Below are 19,090 nucleotides of genomic sequence, written 5' to 3'. Positions count from 1 at the left end.
GCGTATAAATATTTATAACTGTAACGTGATGTTTTAAGTATACATAATAAAAGTCTATATTTAACTCCTTTAAAAACAGTTTTTGATCATACAAATTTCTTAGATTTTGTAAGAGAGTAAAAAATTCGTTGACATTTTGATTAAAAATCAAGGAGCATATAATAGATAATGTTCATAAAACAATTAAGAATTTCAATAAATTTAATAAACTCAGGAAAAAATGATCTCATAAAATTTTATAATATTTATCAGATTTCATGATATTGATGTTTTTTAACTTTCCGCAAAGAAAATCGATGATTTTAGAAAAATTCGGGAAGTTACTGTTTTCGTGTGTGTGTGTGTGTGTGTGTGTGTGTGTGTGTGTGTGTGTGTGTGTGTGTGTGTGTGTGTGTGTGTGTGTGCATGTGAACCTTGAATCACTTTTGAACTAATTAACCGATTTAGATGATTAAGACGGCAATCGAAAGAGGTTGTTGGCCATCAACTTTCCTGATAATTTCAGATCATTTGATCGAGTAGACTTGAAAATATTGGTGAATTACGAAAATAAAAAATTTTTTTTTTTAGTTTTTTATTGATTTCTCAGAAGCGACAAACGATCGACTCCAAAATCTAATCAGCTCTAGAACTTAATAAATCGCATCGATTGTCGCCTCAACCATCAAAATCGGTTCATTCGTTCGCGAGATATCGTGGGAAAAAGAAATGCTAAAAACCGGTTTTTTTCGAAAACAATGGCGTACAAAAGTATTTTTGAGCTCGAAAAGCTCGAAAATATAGTAACAATAATGTTTTCGAGCTCGAGGAGCTCGAAAACGGCGAGAGGTTTTGGGGCTGGCCCGCGAGGTCAACCGATGGATAGATTTTTTTTAACTTCCCGATAAAAAAATTGCAAATTTTAAAAATTTCGGGAAGTTATTGGTTTCGGTCCAATTTTTGAAAATCGAATTACTATCAGATCGTGACGTTTTGAGGTACTAGGAATATTCTTGCTAATTTCAAGATAATGTCCGAGTATACAGGGTGATTCAGAATTACCTTTACAGCGAAAATATTCCGATAGAGGAGACAATTTTGAGCAGAAAACTCCTGAGTCGTGATTGAAAATTTTGAGTGGTTGCGGAGTTATTGACAATTTTAGTTGACCAATCAGATGCGAGATTTAGCATTTAAAAAAAAAGCAAAAGAATAAATAATAAATTTGGCTGCGTTGCGACTTTCAACTTCAAGCTTTACTTTTGTTTTTTTATTTTTTTAAATAATTCTAATTTTAAAGAATTCAAACGAATGTAACCTTCAAAATAAAATTAATTTTTTAGTTAAAAAAATAATTTAAAAATTCTAGAAAGTAATTAAATAAATTGACAATGTAGAAAATAAATTGATTCGATGTTTACGATTGAGCGGACAAATTTCAAACTGCTCATTATGATAATAATAAGGACTTTTATCGGAAAAATAAAAAGAATGAACTCTCAGCTGCTGTTCAAGGTAATAATAAGGACTTTTATCAGATGAAGCACCAGGACAAACTCCAGGCTGCTTATCAGGATAATAATAAGGACTTCTATCAGGTGGAGCATCAGGACAAACTCCAGGCTGCTTATCAGGATAATAATGAGGACTTTTATTTAAAAAAAAAAAGGCAAACTTCGGGTTGCTCATCAGGATAATGATGAGGACGTATCAGATAAAGCACCAGGACAAATTCCAGGATACTTATCAAGATAATAATAAGGACTTTTATCAGGTGGAGCACCAGGACAAACTCCAGGCTGCTTATCAGGATAATAATAAGGACTTTTATCAGGTGGAGCACCAGGACAAACTCCAGGCTACTTATCAGGATAATAATAAGGACTTCTATCAGGTGGAGCACCAGGACAAACTCCAGGCTACTTATCAGGATAATAATAAGGACTTCTATCAGGTGGAGCATCAGGACAAACTCCAGGCTGCTTATCAGCATAATAATGAGGACTTTTATAAAAAAAAATAAAAAGAACAAACTCCAGGCTGCTCATCAGGATAATAATAAGGACTTTTATAAAAAAAAATAAAAAGGACAAACTCCAGGCTGCTTATCAGGATAATAATGACTTCTATCAGGTGGAGCACCAGGACAAACTCCAGTCTGCTTATCAGGATAATAATAAGGATTTTTATTAGCTGGAGCACCAGGACAAACTCCAAGCTGTCTATCAGAATAATAATCAGGACTCTTATTAAAAAATTAAAAAGAGCGTACTTTAGGTTGCTCATCAGGATAATCATAAGGGCTTCTGTCAAGTGGAGCACCAGGACAAACTCAGTACTTTTATCTGATGAAATACGAGGACGACTTTCCAACTGATCTTTAGAATCATACGAAGGACTTGCTGACAAGACAAGTTATAAATCTTCATTTAGAGACATAACTGAGATCATGCTGAAGTGAAGAAGATCAAATTAATTAAATCATATTTCAGGGTACTAACTCAATAAATTTATTAACTTATCCTAAAGTACGTTATCACAACTGGGTTGTTTTGTTCAATATAATTCATTAGCATGCAAAATTCATGTGATTGAACATAGCTACAACAGTTGTTCAAAATGCCCTCCATTATTTTGAACGCAACACCGAAGACGCTTAACAAAGTTTGTGGCACAGTTATCAATCATCTCCCGTGTGATTTCATTGAGGCAATCAGTGACTTTTTCTCGCAATGTATCTTCGTCATTGACGGGATGACGGTAAACATTAGCTTTAACATGACCCCATACGAAATAATCCAATGGATTGAGATCTGGTGATCTGGGAGGCCAATTAATTATCCCGCCTCGACCGATGTAGCGATTGCTAAAATGTGCATGAAGCCATGCTTGAGAAGCTCCTGCTGTGTGAGCCGGAGCACCATCTTGCTGAAACCACATTTCTTGATAAATTCTCTGTGGGGTTCCTGCATCTCGGCATTCTTGTTGCAGATGTTGGTCGAGAAAATCTACATATAATTCAGCTGTTAAATTTTCTTCAAATTCATAAGGGCCGACCTATAATAAATTTTTAAACATTAATGCCACAACTTCACGAATCAAAATTTGGTAAAAGAAAATTATCATAATAAATTTCATTTACAATAGTGCGTTGGCCAAAGTGGATTCCTGCCCAGATGTTGATGGAAAATCGGTCTTGGTGATAAGCGTGGCGTTTTTCGTCTTTCAACGTTCGTTGAACAGTACCATACGATAGATTTAGTTGCTGAGCAACTCCGCGAATACCAATCTCTGGATCTTCTTCGACAGCATCAATGATGGCCCCCTCGTTGTCATTATTTCTGGCATGACGTGGTGCACCAGCTTCTCTATGATTTGGTAAGACACTACCTGAAGCACGTAATCGGTTGACGGCACCAAGAATTACTGGAGAACTTGGATGTCGTCGATTCGGAAATCGCTCTGCATACCTGCGTCTCGCTTCAGCAGCAATACAACCAGCCATGCCATATAAAAGGACTATGTCGGCATACTCTTCAGCAGTATATTCAGCCATATTACACTGATATTTTGGAAAAATCGATTAACCACTGTGTAAACTTTTAGGTAAGTAATTAAAAGCAATGACACAAGCAATCTGCAGCAAATTAATTAATGTGACGTGAATAAAAGACAATCGATCTCAACATGAACATGGTAACAAGCCTACTCTCCTGTTTTAAATAAACAAATAAAAGATAGAATAAAATTTAGAATACATCATTTTCTACATCGTCTTCACCCGAACTGGCTGTAAAAAAACACCCAGAGCTACTGTCATCTTTATCTAGGTTGCCAGTAGTAGTAAAATCAACCGCAGCGGAGTTGACTTCATCAACAATCACATCAAGGATTAAATTAAGAATATTTTTAGGGGTTATATCCTAAAAAAGTAGAAATACCCAAACCAGTATGCAGAGTAAAATTGAGAATATTTTTAGTGTTAAGTCATAGGACAATTTAGGTTGATTAAAAAGACGGTATGAATGGCATTAACTAGATGAATACTTTATTGGTTAAATAAAAATACAACAACTGCGTGAGGTTAAAGTATTATCATACTAAATAATGAATACAGAGGTTAAAGTGTGATACATAGTCGGTTTTCCAGCATCGTGACACACTCTGTGGCTTTTTGGTCGGATAAAATTTTTGAAACTTAGTCTGTTGTTTTAGATTATCTCAAAATTGTGATCTAAAACAACAGACAAAGTTTCAAGAATTTTATCCGACCAAAACGCCACAGAGTGAGTCACGATGCTGGAAAACCGACTATCTCAAAATTATAATTTGTGTATTAGTGATAAATACAATACAAACTATTTCAATTTAGAAGCAGATATTAAACTCAAAATTAAGACTTCACTGAGTTGGTTGTGAGGCTCGAAGGTTTGTCAAAAATTTTGTAATGCATTTCTTGTGTTCAAATTTTGTGAGTCTCAGTTCCTTTGGCGTTATCTTTGAAACAAATTCTGTAAAAAAAATATTCATTGTTAGTTCTTTCCGGTATAATTGTAATAACTACTCTTAGAAATTTACTTCTTATCGTTGTGTCAACATTATTAGGAATGGCTTCTTTTTCACTTCTTCCTTTTAGAGTCATTTTCATTAAATCTTCTCGGCCGATTATCTGCAGTAAAAGTCGACGTGTAGCTTCTCTTGGGTTATTTTTAAATCGGTCAGTGATGTCTTTTAAGTCTAGAGCATCAACATAGATCTTACTGCCAGGTTGAAGCTCGACGACTTCATCATTGTCATCACTACTCGATATCCCAGAGCTAGCCGTAAAATATGACTCAGAGCTATCATCGTCTTCGTCGTGATTAACAGCTATCACGGGGTTATTTGCAACAAAAACAATTTCTTGATGATGATCTGCACCACTTTCGATTTTACTTCTGTCGTCCTCCTCGTCCGTGTCGGTAGAAATCGAGTCAGCTGCACCAACGCCTACTTCATTATGATCTAAATTAACAGCATGACCCACGTCTTCGTCGTTTTTGTTGATCATTCCTTCATCTCCGTTGTTTCCACTTATTTCATCACCGGCATCTTCATCAACGAATCCAGTAATGACACCGTGTATATCAATAATGAAGCGATTCAACCACTTAACGTTCTCTACAAAAAGAAATTTTTGCATTTTGGATTTCATTGAAAACTTTATAAGGTAAAAGATCCCATTAGTGGCACTTTTTCTTTCAATGAAAAAATGTTCTACTTGGAATAAAAATGAAAAATTTCTTTGATCTAAAGGTCTTAAAGATTAGAAATAATATATTCATTGTTGAAATGAATGATTTCATTAATTCAATAAGTACCAAAATCGAAGAAAGTGTCAGTAATGGGGTCCCCGCCAATAATGGGGTCTTTTACCCTACCGTAGTTAAAAAAATACATGTGTTCTAATCAAATTTACCACTTTCAGCTATAATAAACCCATGAACAACTTTACGATCCCAGCGAACAGTTAATTCATTTCCTGAACGACGCTTAATTAGAGCACATTTTATGACACTAATACTTTTATCAGTTGGCCAAAAAATTAAGACGTGCTTCATGATCACTTCAATATTTTATTACTGCCGACGTATATATTAATTCCGACTCGTTGAAAATTTATGGTTGGAATGACAATGATTATTAAGAAAAACAACTTGAACTTAGCAGCAGTTGTTTATAATAAAAACTCCAAGTTAAAAAACTCATGAAAATATGATCGAACGTATTAATTAAATACATTGACACATAGAATTAAGATTTTTTTACAATTATACTAATCGATGTCTTCATTAGTATCCTAGAAAGCAGCGTTAAGTTTGTTGCAAATTTTTTTTATAAAAGTCCTTATTATTATCCTAATGAGCGACCCGAAGTTTGTTCTTTTTTTTTTAATAAAAGTCATTATTATCCTGATAAGCAGTCTGGAGTTTGTCCTGGTGCTCCACCTGATATTAGTCCTTATTATTATCCTAGAAAGCAGCCTAGGGTTCATCGTTTTTATTTTTTTACAAAACTCCTCATTATTATGCTGATAAGCAGCCTGGAGTTTGTCCTGGTGCTCCACCTAATAGTAGTCCTTATTATTATCCTGACAAGTAGCCTAGAGTTTGTCCTGGTGCTCCACCTGATAAAAGTCCTTATGATTATCCTGATGAGCAACCTAAAGTACGCTCTTTTTAATTTTTTAATAAGAGTCCTGATTATTATTCTGATAGACAGCTTGGTGTTTGTCCTGGTGCTCCAGCTATTAAAAATCCTTATTATTATCCTGATAAGCAGACTGGAGTTTGTCCTGGTGCTCCAGCTAATAAAAATCCTTATTATTATCCTGATAAGCAGACTGGAGTTTGTCCTGGTGCTCCACCTGATAAAAGTCCTTATTATTATCCTGATGAGCAGCCTGGAGTTTGTTCTTTTTATTTTTTTTTATAAAAGTCCTCATTATTATGCTGATAAGCAGCCTGGAGTTTGTCCTGGTGCTCCACCTGATAAAAGTCCTTATTATTATCCTGATAAGCAGCCTGGAGTTTGTCCTTTTTATTTTTTTTTATAAAAGTCCTTATTATTATCCTGATGAGCAGCCTGGAGTTTGTTCTTTTTATTTATTTTTATAAAAGTCCTCATTATTATGCTGATAAGCAGCCTAGAGTTTGTCCTGGTGCTCCACCTGATAGAAGTCATTATTATCCTGATAAGTAGCCTGGAGTTTGTCCTGGTGCTCCACCTGATAAAAGTCCTCATTATTATGCTGATAAGCAGCCTGGAGTTTGTCCTGGTGCTCCACCTGATAGAAGTCCTTATTATTATCCTGATAAGTAGCCTAGAGTTTGTCCTGGTGCTCCACCTGATAAAAGTCCTTATTATTATCCTGATAAGCAGCCTGGAGTTTGTCCTGGTGCTTCATCTGATAAAAGTCCTTATTATTATCATAATGAGCAGTTTGAAATTTGTCCGCTCAATCGTAAACATCGAATCAATTTATTTTCTACATTGTCAATTTATTTAATTACTTTCTAGAATTTTTAAATTATTTTTTTAACTAAAAAATTAATTTTATTTTGAAGGTTACATTCGTTTGAATTCTTTAAAATTAGAATTATTTAAAAAAATAAAAAAACAAAAGTAAAGCTTGAAGTTGAAAGTCGCAACGCAGCCAAATTTATTATTTATTCTTTTGCTTTTTTTTTAAATGCTAAATCTCGCATCTGATTGGTCAACTAAAATTGTCAATAACTCCGCAACCACTCAAAATTTTCAATCACGACTCAGGAGTTTTCTGCTCAAAATTGTCTCCTCTATCGGAATATTTTCGCTGTAAAGGTAATTCTGAATCACCCTGTATGTATGTGTGCGTACATACGTACGTATGTAAATATCTGTAACTTTTGAACGGACGAACCAATTTTAATTGTCAAGGTGGCATACGACGCGGTTTGTCAATATTTAATAGCTGTGAAAAATTGAACTTGATCGGTCTGGCTCGTTCAGAAATATTCCAAAAATAAAATTTGTTTAAAAATGTTTTTTTTTTGGATAACTTGTAATGTGCTCGATGGATTGATTCCAAAATCAACTGGGTTTTAAAACTTTATAAGCCGCATCGAATGCCACCTCAAACGTCGAAATTGGTTTATTCGTTCAAGAGAAACCGTTGTCGAAAGAAATAAAAAAAAAAAGTTTTTTTCGTTTTTTTGAAATTTCTCAAAAACGACTGAATAAATCAATTCCAAAATCTGGTTGGAGAAAAAATGGTAAAGAACGGTTTCTTTCCGAAATCCACGGCATTCAAAAGTATTTTCAAGCACAAGGAGCTTGAAAATTGTGGGAATTTCTGGGGCTGGCGGGCAGGGTCAATCGACAGACCGATTTTTTTTTTCAGTGAGAATATTGTTACGAATAACGTGGGAGTATTAAATTTTATCGAATCACATGTTATTCAGTAAATTTATACTAAATTACATGAAATTAATATCACAAATGGATAAGCATATTACACTATCTTTCTAAGTATCTAAGTACATAAAATATATTTAAATGATAATAACATGGCAAACTCGGAATAAGATCTAGAAAAGTCAGGTTAAGTTCCTTTCAGTGGAAACTCAGTGTTGATACGAGGTAATTTGAGTATTGGTACATTAGTGTGGGTCAAGTGTAAATTTTAGGTAAAATTTTCACAAATCCACCGTGGTAATCAAGTGAAATTCAGGCATATACTCGGTGGAATCTGGGTTACACTTAGTAAACACTGTAACCCCCGGTGGAAACCGATCCGCTGGGGTACTAATTATTCCATATAAATAAATAATAAACCTTTCACTTTATTTTTATTATCAACGAATTTTATGCTGAACAATGTTATTAGGTAGATGAGTAAGAAAATGTGATGAACGTGGCAACTAATGAATCAAATCAAGGAGGAAATAGCGGTGATCAGGATAACCAAATGGAAGATGATGGAAATGACCCTACTACAAATAATGGTAAAGATCTCATTGATACTGATGGTAGTGAGAATACAAGCAGTTCAAGTGAGGAGGATGAGGACAGTAGTCCAGACACGCCAGTTCATAGTGACAATGAAGTTGCATAACTGGTCGATTGATTATAATTCATATAGAATTAAAATTTCATGTTGAATGAAAAGTATGGCTTCTGTTTTTAAAAATTTAATGATCTAATAAATTATCTGCTTCTTAAAAATTACACAATTACGTTTTATTTTTATTCATGAAAATATCATAAAGTAATTTTAGAGCAACGTCTTTTTTCAATTCTAATAAATCTGAAAAAACTAATTAAAGTATGCTATTAGATGAAATTAAATTAAAAAATTCTACTTTATCGCAAACTGTAATGATGATAGAATCTTTTCATAAGTATAAAATATATGCTGTGAAATTCCCCTATAAAAATGCATAAAAAATCAACGTAAAATCCGCCCATATGCTGTAACTGCTGAATACTAATATTAGCTCTAAAAATTTGTCATCAACTTATGAAATTATTAATGCGTTCTTTCAGTATAAAAATCAAAATTCCATGCGTAATACAGATAAAATTTCCTCAAATTAAAGTCCCTTAAAAACTTTTTAAATCTCATAGAGTTTCAGAAAACTATATAATATAAACTATTATAAAACTTCGGTATAAAAACTCATAAAATTATCTATGTGAAATACTTATATAGTCTTACAGAATAATCTCATCTAAACAGATAAATCTGATTGTGAGCGCATAAATTACTGTTACATTTTAAAACTGCATAAAATTATTACCTAAATTACTTATAAATTCTCATAATATCTTTAACAACTGAACCTTATTTAACCTGATAGAAATTGTCAGCTATAGTGTACTTGTTTCCGTATCTTATAGGAAATTATAAATATGAAAATCGATTTTCAACTCCTCATAGAAACTGTATAAAATTTTATGAACATTCAATTAAAAATGACGAAATCGTAATTTTTCTCATAGCAAACTTCTACGAGGAGCTATGCGGTTTTGCAGTGTCAAATACACATCAATTTCTCATAAGTTTTCTTAAATAAATTTTTTTATGAGATTCTAAAAGATCATTTCAGCAGGGCGAGTTGTAGGTGCCATACAAGTGTGTAAATATTTATGCGATCTCCTAGTACTCGGAAACCATCAGATCTGGTTACTCATGTTTTTGATTACTTACTAATGAGTTGTGTCGCAACTTTTGCCCGTTTAAAAAGTCCTAGGGAAAAAATTGAAAATCGTAAAATTAAAAAATTCGAAAGTCGTGATTTTAAATAACGAGGCAGCTAATTTCACGATTGAAGTATTTATTTAGAATCCTGCATAGAAAAACAAAGACATAGTTATGATTAAAGCTAGCAAAAAAACCCATCTGAAAAAATCAGAGTTATTCAAATAATGAATTCAAATGATTAAATAAAACAGAACGATTCGATAAAAAAAAATAATTCACAACGAAAATTAACTGTCAATCTGACATACTGAACGTAAGAGGAAATGAAATATGTGTCAATTAAATAATAATGATCCCACACATTTTCCCACACGATTTCCCACACATTCAGCCACACATTATCCCACACACTTTCGCACAAACTATGCCACACATTTTCCCACACATTAAGCCACACATTAAGCCACACATTATCCCACACACTTTACTACAAATTATCCCACACATTCTTCCATACATTTAGCCACACAATCAGACACACATTATCCCACACATTTTCCCACACATTTAGCCACACATTTTCCCACACACTTTCCCACACATTCAGTCACAGATTATCCCACACATTTTCTCAAACATTATCCCACACACTTTCCCACACATTCAGCCACACATTATCCGACACACTTTCGCACAAATTATCCCACACAATCAGACACACATTATCCCACACACTTTCGCACAAACTATCCCACACATTTTCCCATACATTTAGCCACACAATCAGACACACATTATCCCACACATTTTCCCACACATTAAGCCACACATTATCCCACACATTATCCCACACACTTTACCACAAATTATCCCACACATTCTTCCAGACATTTAGCCACACAATCAGACACACGTTATCACACACATTTTTCCACATATTCAGCCACACATTATCCCACACACTTTCGCACAAATTATCCCACACAATCAGACACACATTTTCCCACACATTATCCCACACATTTAGCCACAAATTATCTGACACACGTTCCCACACATTATGCCACACATTTTCTCACACATTTAGCCACAAATTATCTGACACACTTTCCCATACATTTAGCCACACATTTTCCGACTCATTTTCTCACACATTATCCCACACATTTAGCCACACATTTTCCCACACATTATTCCACACATTTTCCTACACATTTAGCCACACATTTTTCCACACCTTATCCCACACATTTTCCCACACCTTTTCTCACACGATTTCCCACACATTCAGCCACACATTATCCCACACACTTTCGCACAAACTATGCCACACATTTTCCCAAACATTAAGCCACACATTAAGCCACACATTATCCCACACATGATCCCACACACTTTACTACAAATTATCCCACACATTCTTCCATACATTTAGCCACACAATCAGACACACATTATCCCACACATTTTCCCACACATTTAGCCACACATTTTCCCACACACTTTCCCACACATTCAGTCACAGATTATCCCACACATTTTCTCAAACATTATCCCACACACTTTCCCACACATTCAGCCACACATTATCCGACACACTTTCGCACAAATTATCCCACACAATCAGACACACATTATCCCACACATTTTCCCACACGATTTCCCACACATTCAGCCACACATTATCCCACACACTTTCGCACAAACTATCCCACACATTTTCCCGTACATTTAGCCACACAATCAGACACACATTATCCCACACATTATCCCACACACTTTACCACAAATTATCCCACACATTCTTCCATACATTTAGCCACACAATCAGACACACGTTATCACACACATTTTTCCACACATTCAGCCACACATTATCCCACACACTTTCGCACAAATTATCCCACACAATCAGACACACATTTTCCCACACATTATCCCACACATTTAGCCACAAATTATCTGACACACGTTCCCACACATTTAGCCACACATTATGCCACACATTTTCTCACACATTTAGCCACAAATTATCTGACACACTTTCCCATACATTTAGCCACACATTTTCCGACTCATTTTCTCACACATTATCCCACACATTTAGCCACACATTTTCCCACACATTATCCCACACATTTTCCTACACATTTAGCCACACATTTTTCCACACCTTATCCCACACATTTTCCCACACCTTTTCTCACACATTTTCCCACACATTTTCCCTTACATTTTCTCATTCATTATCTTGCAGATTGGCTCACACAATGTTTCACACATCATTTGAAATTCAGACACATTTCTACACGTGTTCATCCGTAACTTTCTTAGCCATATGTGTTGTTACACTGTGCGTTACAAATCAGCTTTATCTTCCAATAACCTAAGAACTTACGTTGAAAACTTATTTATAATTGTTTTGTTTATGTTAATTCTTATGAAAGACGTTTTGTTAAAGTTTATACAGTAGAGGTATACAATTTTGTTTTAAGGTTATACGAGTCAGTAATTATTTATTTATTTTCATTTTATCAATAGGATAATCTTTTTTTTTTAATTATTTGAATTATTAATGAAACATTATATGTATACATATTCAATAGAGCACACACATATAGAAGAAATAGGCATTCGTATACTCATGCAGATTCATATGTAGTTTTTTTTACAATTTCGATTATCATCAATTGTCATCAGAGTCGTTTACATTTATAAAGACGTATTTCCCCAAATTTTCAATCGATAAATTATACCGCTTGTCGGTTAAAATATTTTTTTAATCGTGAAAATGATCTTTCCGTGTCGCATGAAGTAAGTGGTGCAAACGCCATACACCTTACGTCATCCATCACCCATCCTTCTGGAAGTTTGATCTCTTGTTCGCCCTGAAGAGATGCAAAAATATTCATAATTCCAACACTAAAACCCGTGTTATTTAAGAGTACATGTAACATTTTGTCTCTCATAACTTGAGGTATATTCAAATTTTCTGTGATATCGGATGATATGCCCGTAATAATGTCGATAACAGTCTCTAAGTCAAGTTGCTGCCTCTCAAATGATTTTATTGCATCTGCAATGCAACAGTAATTCTGGTGAATCCAGTTAAAATCATTTTCTATTCCGGGAAGGGCCCATAATTCTTGAGCACGTACTACAACCGCAGCATCAGGGATCAGCGCATTTATAACTGGTCCAATTGTCACATAATGCTGTTGATAATACGAAGCAGCTCGGAGCCACTCACCCCATCTAGTGATAATGGGTTCAAGTGGAAGCGGAACACCTGGGGCCATGTCATGGAACAGTGCTACCCTTGTCGGAGCTTTCCGAAAGACGGCTTTTGTATTTGCTATTATACCATTAGCATTTGGATACGTTTCTCTGACTGATTCTGTCACTCGATGCAAGCCATGAGCCAGGCAAGAAACGTGGATTAACTTCGGGAACGTATTTTTGAGCCTTACTCCCGCGGCCATCATGTACGGTGCAGCATCCGAAACAAATAACAAAAGTCTGTCATGATGAATATTTTCTGGCCACAGCATACTGAACGCGATGTTCACGAAGTTTTCTATTTCTTCAGCGTTAGCAGTGGGAATACAGCCACAGTAGAGTAAATGAGACACACTTGCTTGGTCAGGAAGAAGAGCACCAACGATCGCATAAGTAATACATCGACCAAATTTATCGGACGTTCTATCAACGGATAAATAAATTAAATGATTACCGATTTCTTCCCGAAGTTTTTGAAGTTTTGAATCATAGATTAAATCAACATATGATTTCCTTAAGGTTGTAGCTGTAGGGATTTGCTGACTTGTATATTTTTCTAAAAATCCTTTGAATTTCAAATTGTTTAATTTCTCAAATGGAATGTTGGAAGCCAAAAGTGTCTCGGCAAGTTCATAATGGAACGTGCTCGTACGGGATGAACATTGAGATATAGCATCCGCAGTGGGTTGTACAGGTTGAGCTCGACGATCAGCAATAGATTGATGAGTGTTGTTTAAGATGTGTCGTTCAATATCACGCCGTGTAACTGAATTCAATTTGATCTTAAAAATCATGCAGTGAACAAAATCATTACCAACGTTGAAAGTGCCAGGTTCAATATTCATCTGCTGAACGATGTGTTGTCAACAACCGAGAAACGGAAGTCGTGGTCTTGGCATAATTAGTTAAATATGTAATCGTGATTGACAAAAAAATTGATTGCTGTAGCAAAAAAAAAAAACACGTATCACAAAACTACCGGAGAAACAGAATTTCAAAAGTCAGTGAACAAAAACTAAGGACGTACAGTCGTGATACCACGAGAGAAATTAATTTACTACTCGCAAGTTATTGACTGTATTGAATATTTAAGAGAAATCAGAATAATCAAAAGCTTAATTGATTTATTTCATGACAACTGTCAGTTTGATTTTCAAGACTCGAACTTAGGCACTGAACAAAACAAAAACAGTGAAAAATTCAAACAGAAGTATCAATTTTTTTTTTGTTAATATCTCGAGTCGGAATTTGAATCGTTGATAGAACGTCCTAGACGATAAAAACGTAAATTGAACCTTAAAAGACGTAAATGGCCGTGAAAACGTATTAAATAGGTAGATGACGTATGGGAACAAAAAGGAAACTTGCTTAATCGTAAGTCATAGATACAACTTTTCAAAACTTAAAATAAAAAAATCAAACCGTATCGAAAACATTTCATGTCAGAAAAAAAGATGTCTAGTAGCCAGGAAACAGCAAATCAGAATTCTCAGCATCTTTAAAAAAATGTTTTGCAGCCTTGCAGGAAAAAAATCTACTATTAACTAGTTACTCGGGCTCCATTGTGTCTTACAGACTCCCTAGCAGCTGTCAGACAAAAATTAAAATTCTCAGCATCTTTAAAAAAATGTTCTGGGCCCTTGCAGGAAAAAACTCTACTATTCACTACTTACTCGGGCTCCATTGTATCTTACAGTCTCCCTAGCAGCTGTCAGACAAAAATTAAAATTCTCAGCATCTTTAAAAAAATGTTCTAGGCCCTTGCAACAGAATACTTCACTGACAGCAACTTTCTCGGGCTTTATTGGGTCTTACAGATTACCTAGCAGCTGTGAGACAAAATTAAAAATTCTCAGAATCTTTAAAAAAATGTTCTGTGGCCTTGAAACAAAAAACTCTACTATTAACTACTTACTCGGGCTCCATTGTGTCTTACAGACTCCCTAGCAGCTGTCAGACAAAAATTAAAATTCTCAGCATCTTTAAAAAAAAGTTCTGGGGCCTTGAAACAAAAAACTCTTCTACCAGGTACTTTCTCGGGCTCCATTGGGTCTTACAGATTACCTAGCAACTGTGAGACAAAATTAAAAATTCTCAGGATCTTTAAAAAAATATTTTGGGGCCTCACACAACATTTAAGGAAAAGTGGTGCTAATATTTTATTTTTTTACAACATAATTAACCATATTTTTCACATCACATAAAACTTCATTCATCCTTCTTATCTCTCTTAGGATGACTGAGAGTATTACACATTTGTGTCACACAAACTTGAAATGCTTCATGACCTATCCATTCTTTGGGTGAGGTTTGAAGCTTCACAAATTCTGTAAAAAAAAGTAATAAATAATCCTGTTCTTAGTTCATTAGTGTTATTATCAACAAGATAATAGCATGATTATATATAATTAATCGATTGAATATCAACAATTATTCAGTTGAATAGTTAGTTAATTTAACTTTGCTTTCTATTTGTTCAAATCAGCAAAGAAATTCCTGTCTACCATAAAAGCAGATCAGTAAAAGTGTTGCAATGTTAACACTTTGCGGCCGAGGCCTGTAAATAGAACAGTAAACTAGAATCCGGTATTTACATGATTACGAGACGCTACACGGAAAAAAAAGGTGCTGCAACAGGACAAAATCCTGTTGTGGGAACAGGATTTTCCTGTTACAGCAACAGGACACATCCTGTGGTAGCAACAGGACAAAATCCTGTGGTAGCAACAGGACAAAATCCTGTTGTAGCAACAGGACAAAATCCTATTGTAGCACCTATTTTTTTTTCCGTGTATTTATCAACGAAAATTATGTTAATGAAACAAGTATATCAAAAAGTTGTTTACTTTGACATGCTTTTAAAATTTTCGGTGGAATAGCTTTCGTAACACCTTTGCCCCGACCAGTTATGCTCATTACTTGCAACTCATTCCCAAATACAGATTTTAAAACAAGTCTTGTGAGTTTTCTAGGGTTACTCGTGATTTTAACCATTTCTTCATAGGATTCAGTCGAAACAAACACTCCGCTTTGTGATAATATTTCAACTTGAGTATTACTTGAATTTAACGTAGATGCAAGACTATCATCATTGGTTTGGTTCTTATTAGTCTCGTTATCAATAGTAGTATTAATTGTTGCGTTTAAATTAAAATTGGTAGTATTATTTGTAGGTTCGATGTAGTCAGTTGAGTTATTATTAGTATTGTTAATATAAATATTGTTATTATCAGTGTTATCGTAGTTCGTCTTATCAGTATTAGTGTGATTATCACCTGTAGTATTGATATCAGGATCAGTAGTGTTGTCAGTTATGGTAGTATTACCGTCATTAATATTAGTATTATCAGTGCATGATTTGTCACAGTCTTTAGTATAAGTATCAGTATTTTTGATGTCAGTATTATTATCATTATCATAAGTTTTGTCACAGTCTACAATGCCGGTATCAGGATTGTTATTAAAAGTTTTCTCAATGTCTGGAATATCAGTATCAGTACTTTTAATGTCAGCATTATTATTAGTATAAGTATTGCTACAGTCTACAATTTCAGTATCAGTATTATTAATGTCCATTTTGTCACAGTTTATATCGTCAGTATCAGTATTGTTAATGTCAGCATTATTATTGAGAGTGTTGTCACAGTTTGTGTTATCAGTATCTCCATTTTGTAAATCAGTATTATCGTTTTCAGCATTGTCAGAATCAGCATTGTTGGTGTCAAAATTTTGAATTGTAGAACCATCCGTCATATTCCCAGTATAAATTCCAAATAAATCGTTATTGACAGAGGTTTGAGCTTGCCCAATAACAACTCCATCAGTGTTGACTTCTAGCGATTTCAACCATTGTTTATTCTCTAAAATTAAATAATTATTTAAATTTTATAAAATTTTGAAAACAGCAGGGAGTTCGAATAATGGATTGACGAGTAGATCAAAAGAATAAACCGCTCATCACGAATCATGGAATAACAGAATATAAAAAAAAATACAAAAAGTTACTATTTAAAATTCCAAAATTACTATTTTGAGCAATCAGTTTACCACGATGAATTTGGTTTTTGTATTCAACGAGACAATAATTAAATTTTGTATGCTCAATAAATTGTTTAGACAAAATAATACTGAACGTACTATTTTTTGGCCAAAAAATCAGAGCATACATTGATTTAGATATAAATTGATTAATTTATCAAGTAATTCATTTATTAGTCAATTAGATTAATTTATTAGTTGAACAATAAATTGATTTCTTTGTTAATAGGTACAAATGTTATTGCAATTTTATGTTGGGTTTGACGTATTTCAAGTGTTAGAATTTTAAGTATATATATGTATACAAACAAAAAAAACTAAAAATATTAAAATTTAGAATAAAAAATTTAAAAAATAAAGACAAATGAAATAATAAAATGTTAATCTTAAAGAATAATTGATACTCATACACAGTAAAAATGAAAAAAGTGTCTCACCCAATGATGTTTGATCAACTCGAAGCGAAAAAAAATGTTTGTCTTCATCTTCAAAGAATAATGATAAATTTAATCTTAAATTAGCAGTTTTTCTCGAACAAGAGTGACTAGTAGTAGGAGACGATATATAGGATAATGCATGGCTGGGTGTGTGCGATAATGTGTGGGATAATATGTGGCTGAGTGAGTAGGATAATGTGTGGCTGAATGAGTAAGATTATGTGTGGAAAAATGTGTGGGATAATTGATGAAAAAGTGTGTGGGATAATGTGTGGGAAAATGTGGGGCTAAATGTATGGAAAAATGTGTAGAAAAATCCGTAGGATAATGTGTGGCTGAATGTGTGGGATAATTTGTGGGAAAATGTGTAGCTTAATGTGTGGGATAATGTGTGTCTAATTGTGTGGCTAAATGTGTGGGATTATTTGTGCGAAAGTGTGTATGATAATATGTGGCTAAATGTGAAGGAAAGTGTGTGGGATAGCGTGTGGTTAAATGTGTGGGGAAATTTGTGTCTGATTGTGTGGCTAAATGTGTGGAAAAATTTGTGGGAGAATGTGTTGGAAATTCCGTGGGATAATGTGTAGGAAAATGTGTGGCTAAATGTGTGAGAAAATGTGTGAGAGAATGTGTTGAAAAATCCGTAGGAAAATGTGTGGGATTATGTATGGCTGAACGTGTGGCTAAATGTGTGGGAAAATAAGTGGGATAGTGTGTGGAATAATGTGTGGCTGAATGTGTGGGAAAATAAGTGGGATAGTGTGTGGAATAATGTGTGGCTGAATGTGTGGGAAAGTATGTGGGATAATGTTTGAGAAACTGTGTGGGAGAATGTGTGGGATAATGTGTGGGATAATGTGTAGGATAATGTGTGAGAAAAGGTGTAGGAAAATGTGTGGAATAAGGTGTGGAAAAATATGTGGCTAAATGTGTAGGAAAATGTGTGGGATAATGTGTGGGAAAATGTGTGGCTAAAGGTGTGGCTAAATGTGTGGGATAATGCGTGAGAAAATGAGTGGGAAAATGTGTGGGATAATGTGAGGGATAATGTGTGAGGAAATGTGTGGGATAATGTGCGGCTAAATGTGTGAGAAAATATGTGGAAAAATGTGTGGGATAATGTGTGGCTAAATGTGTAGGAATATGTGTCAGATAATTTGTGGCTGAATGTGTGGCTAAATGTGTGGGAAAGTATGTGGGATAATGTTTGAGAAACTGTGTGGGAGAATGTGTGGGATAATGTGTGGGATAAGGTGTGGAAAAATGTGTGGCTAAATGTGTAGGAAAATGTGTGGGAAAATGTGTGGCTAAAGGTGTGGGAAAATGTGTGGCTAAATGTGTAGGAAAGTGTTTCAGATAATTTGTGGCTAAATGTGTAGGATAATGTGTGAGAAAATGTGTGGGAAAATGTGTGGGATAATGTGAGGGATAATGTGTGAGGAAATGTGTGGGATAATGTGCGGCTAAATGTGTGGAAAATGTGTGGCTAAATGTGTGGGAAAATGTGTGTCTGATTGTGTGGAAAAATGCGTGGGATAATTTGTGCGAAAGTGTGTGGGATAATGTATGTCTGATTGTGTGGAAAAATGTGTGGGATAATGTGTGGCTGAATGTGTGGGAAAGTGTGTGGGAT

At 34.5% G+C, this 19,090-nt stretch overlaps 1 protein-coding gene across 1 annotated transcript; it reads right to left on the bottom strand.

Moving 5' to 3' along the window:
* Positions 1-15,136: 15,136 nt before the first annotated feature.
* Positions 15,137-17,002, bottom strand: LOC130674807 (myb-like protein D). The gene is made up of 2 exons (XM_057480231.1): positions 15,829-17,002; positions 15,137-15,309 (listed from the first exon to the last, which is right to left on the bottom strand). The coding sequence occupies exons 1-2, from the start codon at positions 16,733-16,735 to the stop codon at positions 15,191-15,193; spliced, it is 1,026 nt and encodes a 341-aa protein (XP_057336214.1). The 5' UTR covers positions 16,736-17,002; the 3' UTR covers positions 15,137-15,190.
* Between the last annotated feature and the right edge of the window lie 2,088 nt (positions 17,003-19,090).

This window comes from Microplitis mediator, chromosome 9 (genome assembly GCF_029852145.1).
Source record: "Microplitis mediator isolate UGA2020A chromosome 9, iyMicMedi2.1, whole genome shotgun sequence".
Taxonomy (NCBI): domain Eukaryota; kingdom Metazoa; phylum Arthropoda; class Insecta; order Hymenoptera; family Braconidae; genus Microplitis; species Microplitis mediator.
Note: the sequence above shows the minus strand (reverse complement) of the source record. Positions and strands in the feature narration are given on the sequence as shown.

Coding starts and splice junctions, on each gene's coding strand:
- LOC130674807 (XM_057480231.1), bottom strand. CDS start 16,735: ATGACGGATGGTTCTACAATTCAAAATTTTGACACCAACAATGCTGAT. Junction 15,310..15,828: donor AATTTTAAAAGCATGTCAAA/GTAAACAACTTT, acceptor TTTTTTTTACAG/AATTTGTGAAGCTTCAAACC.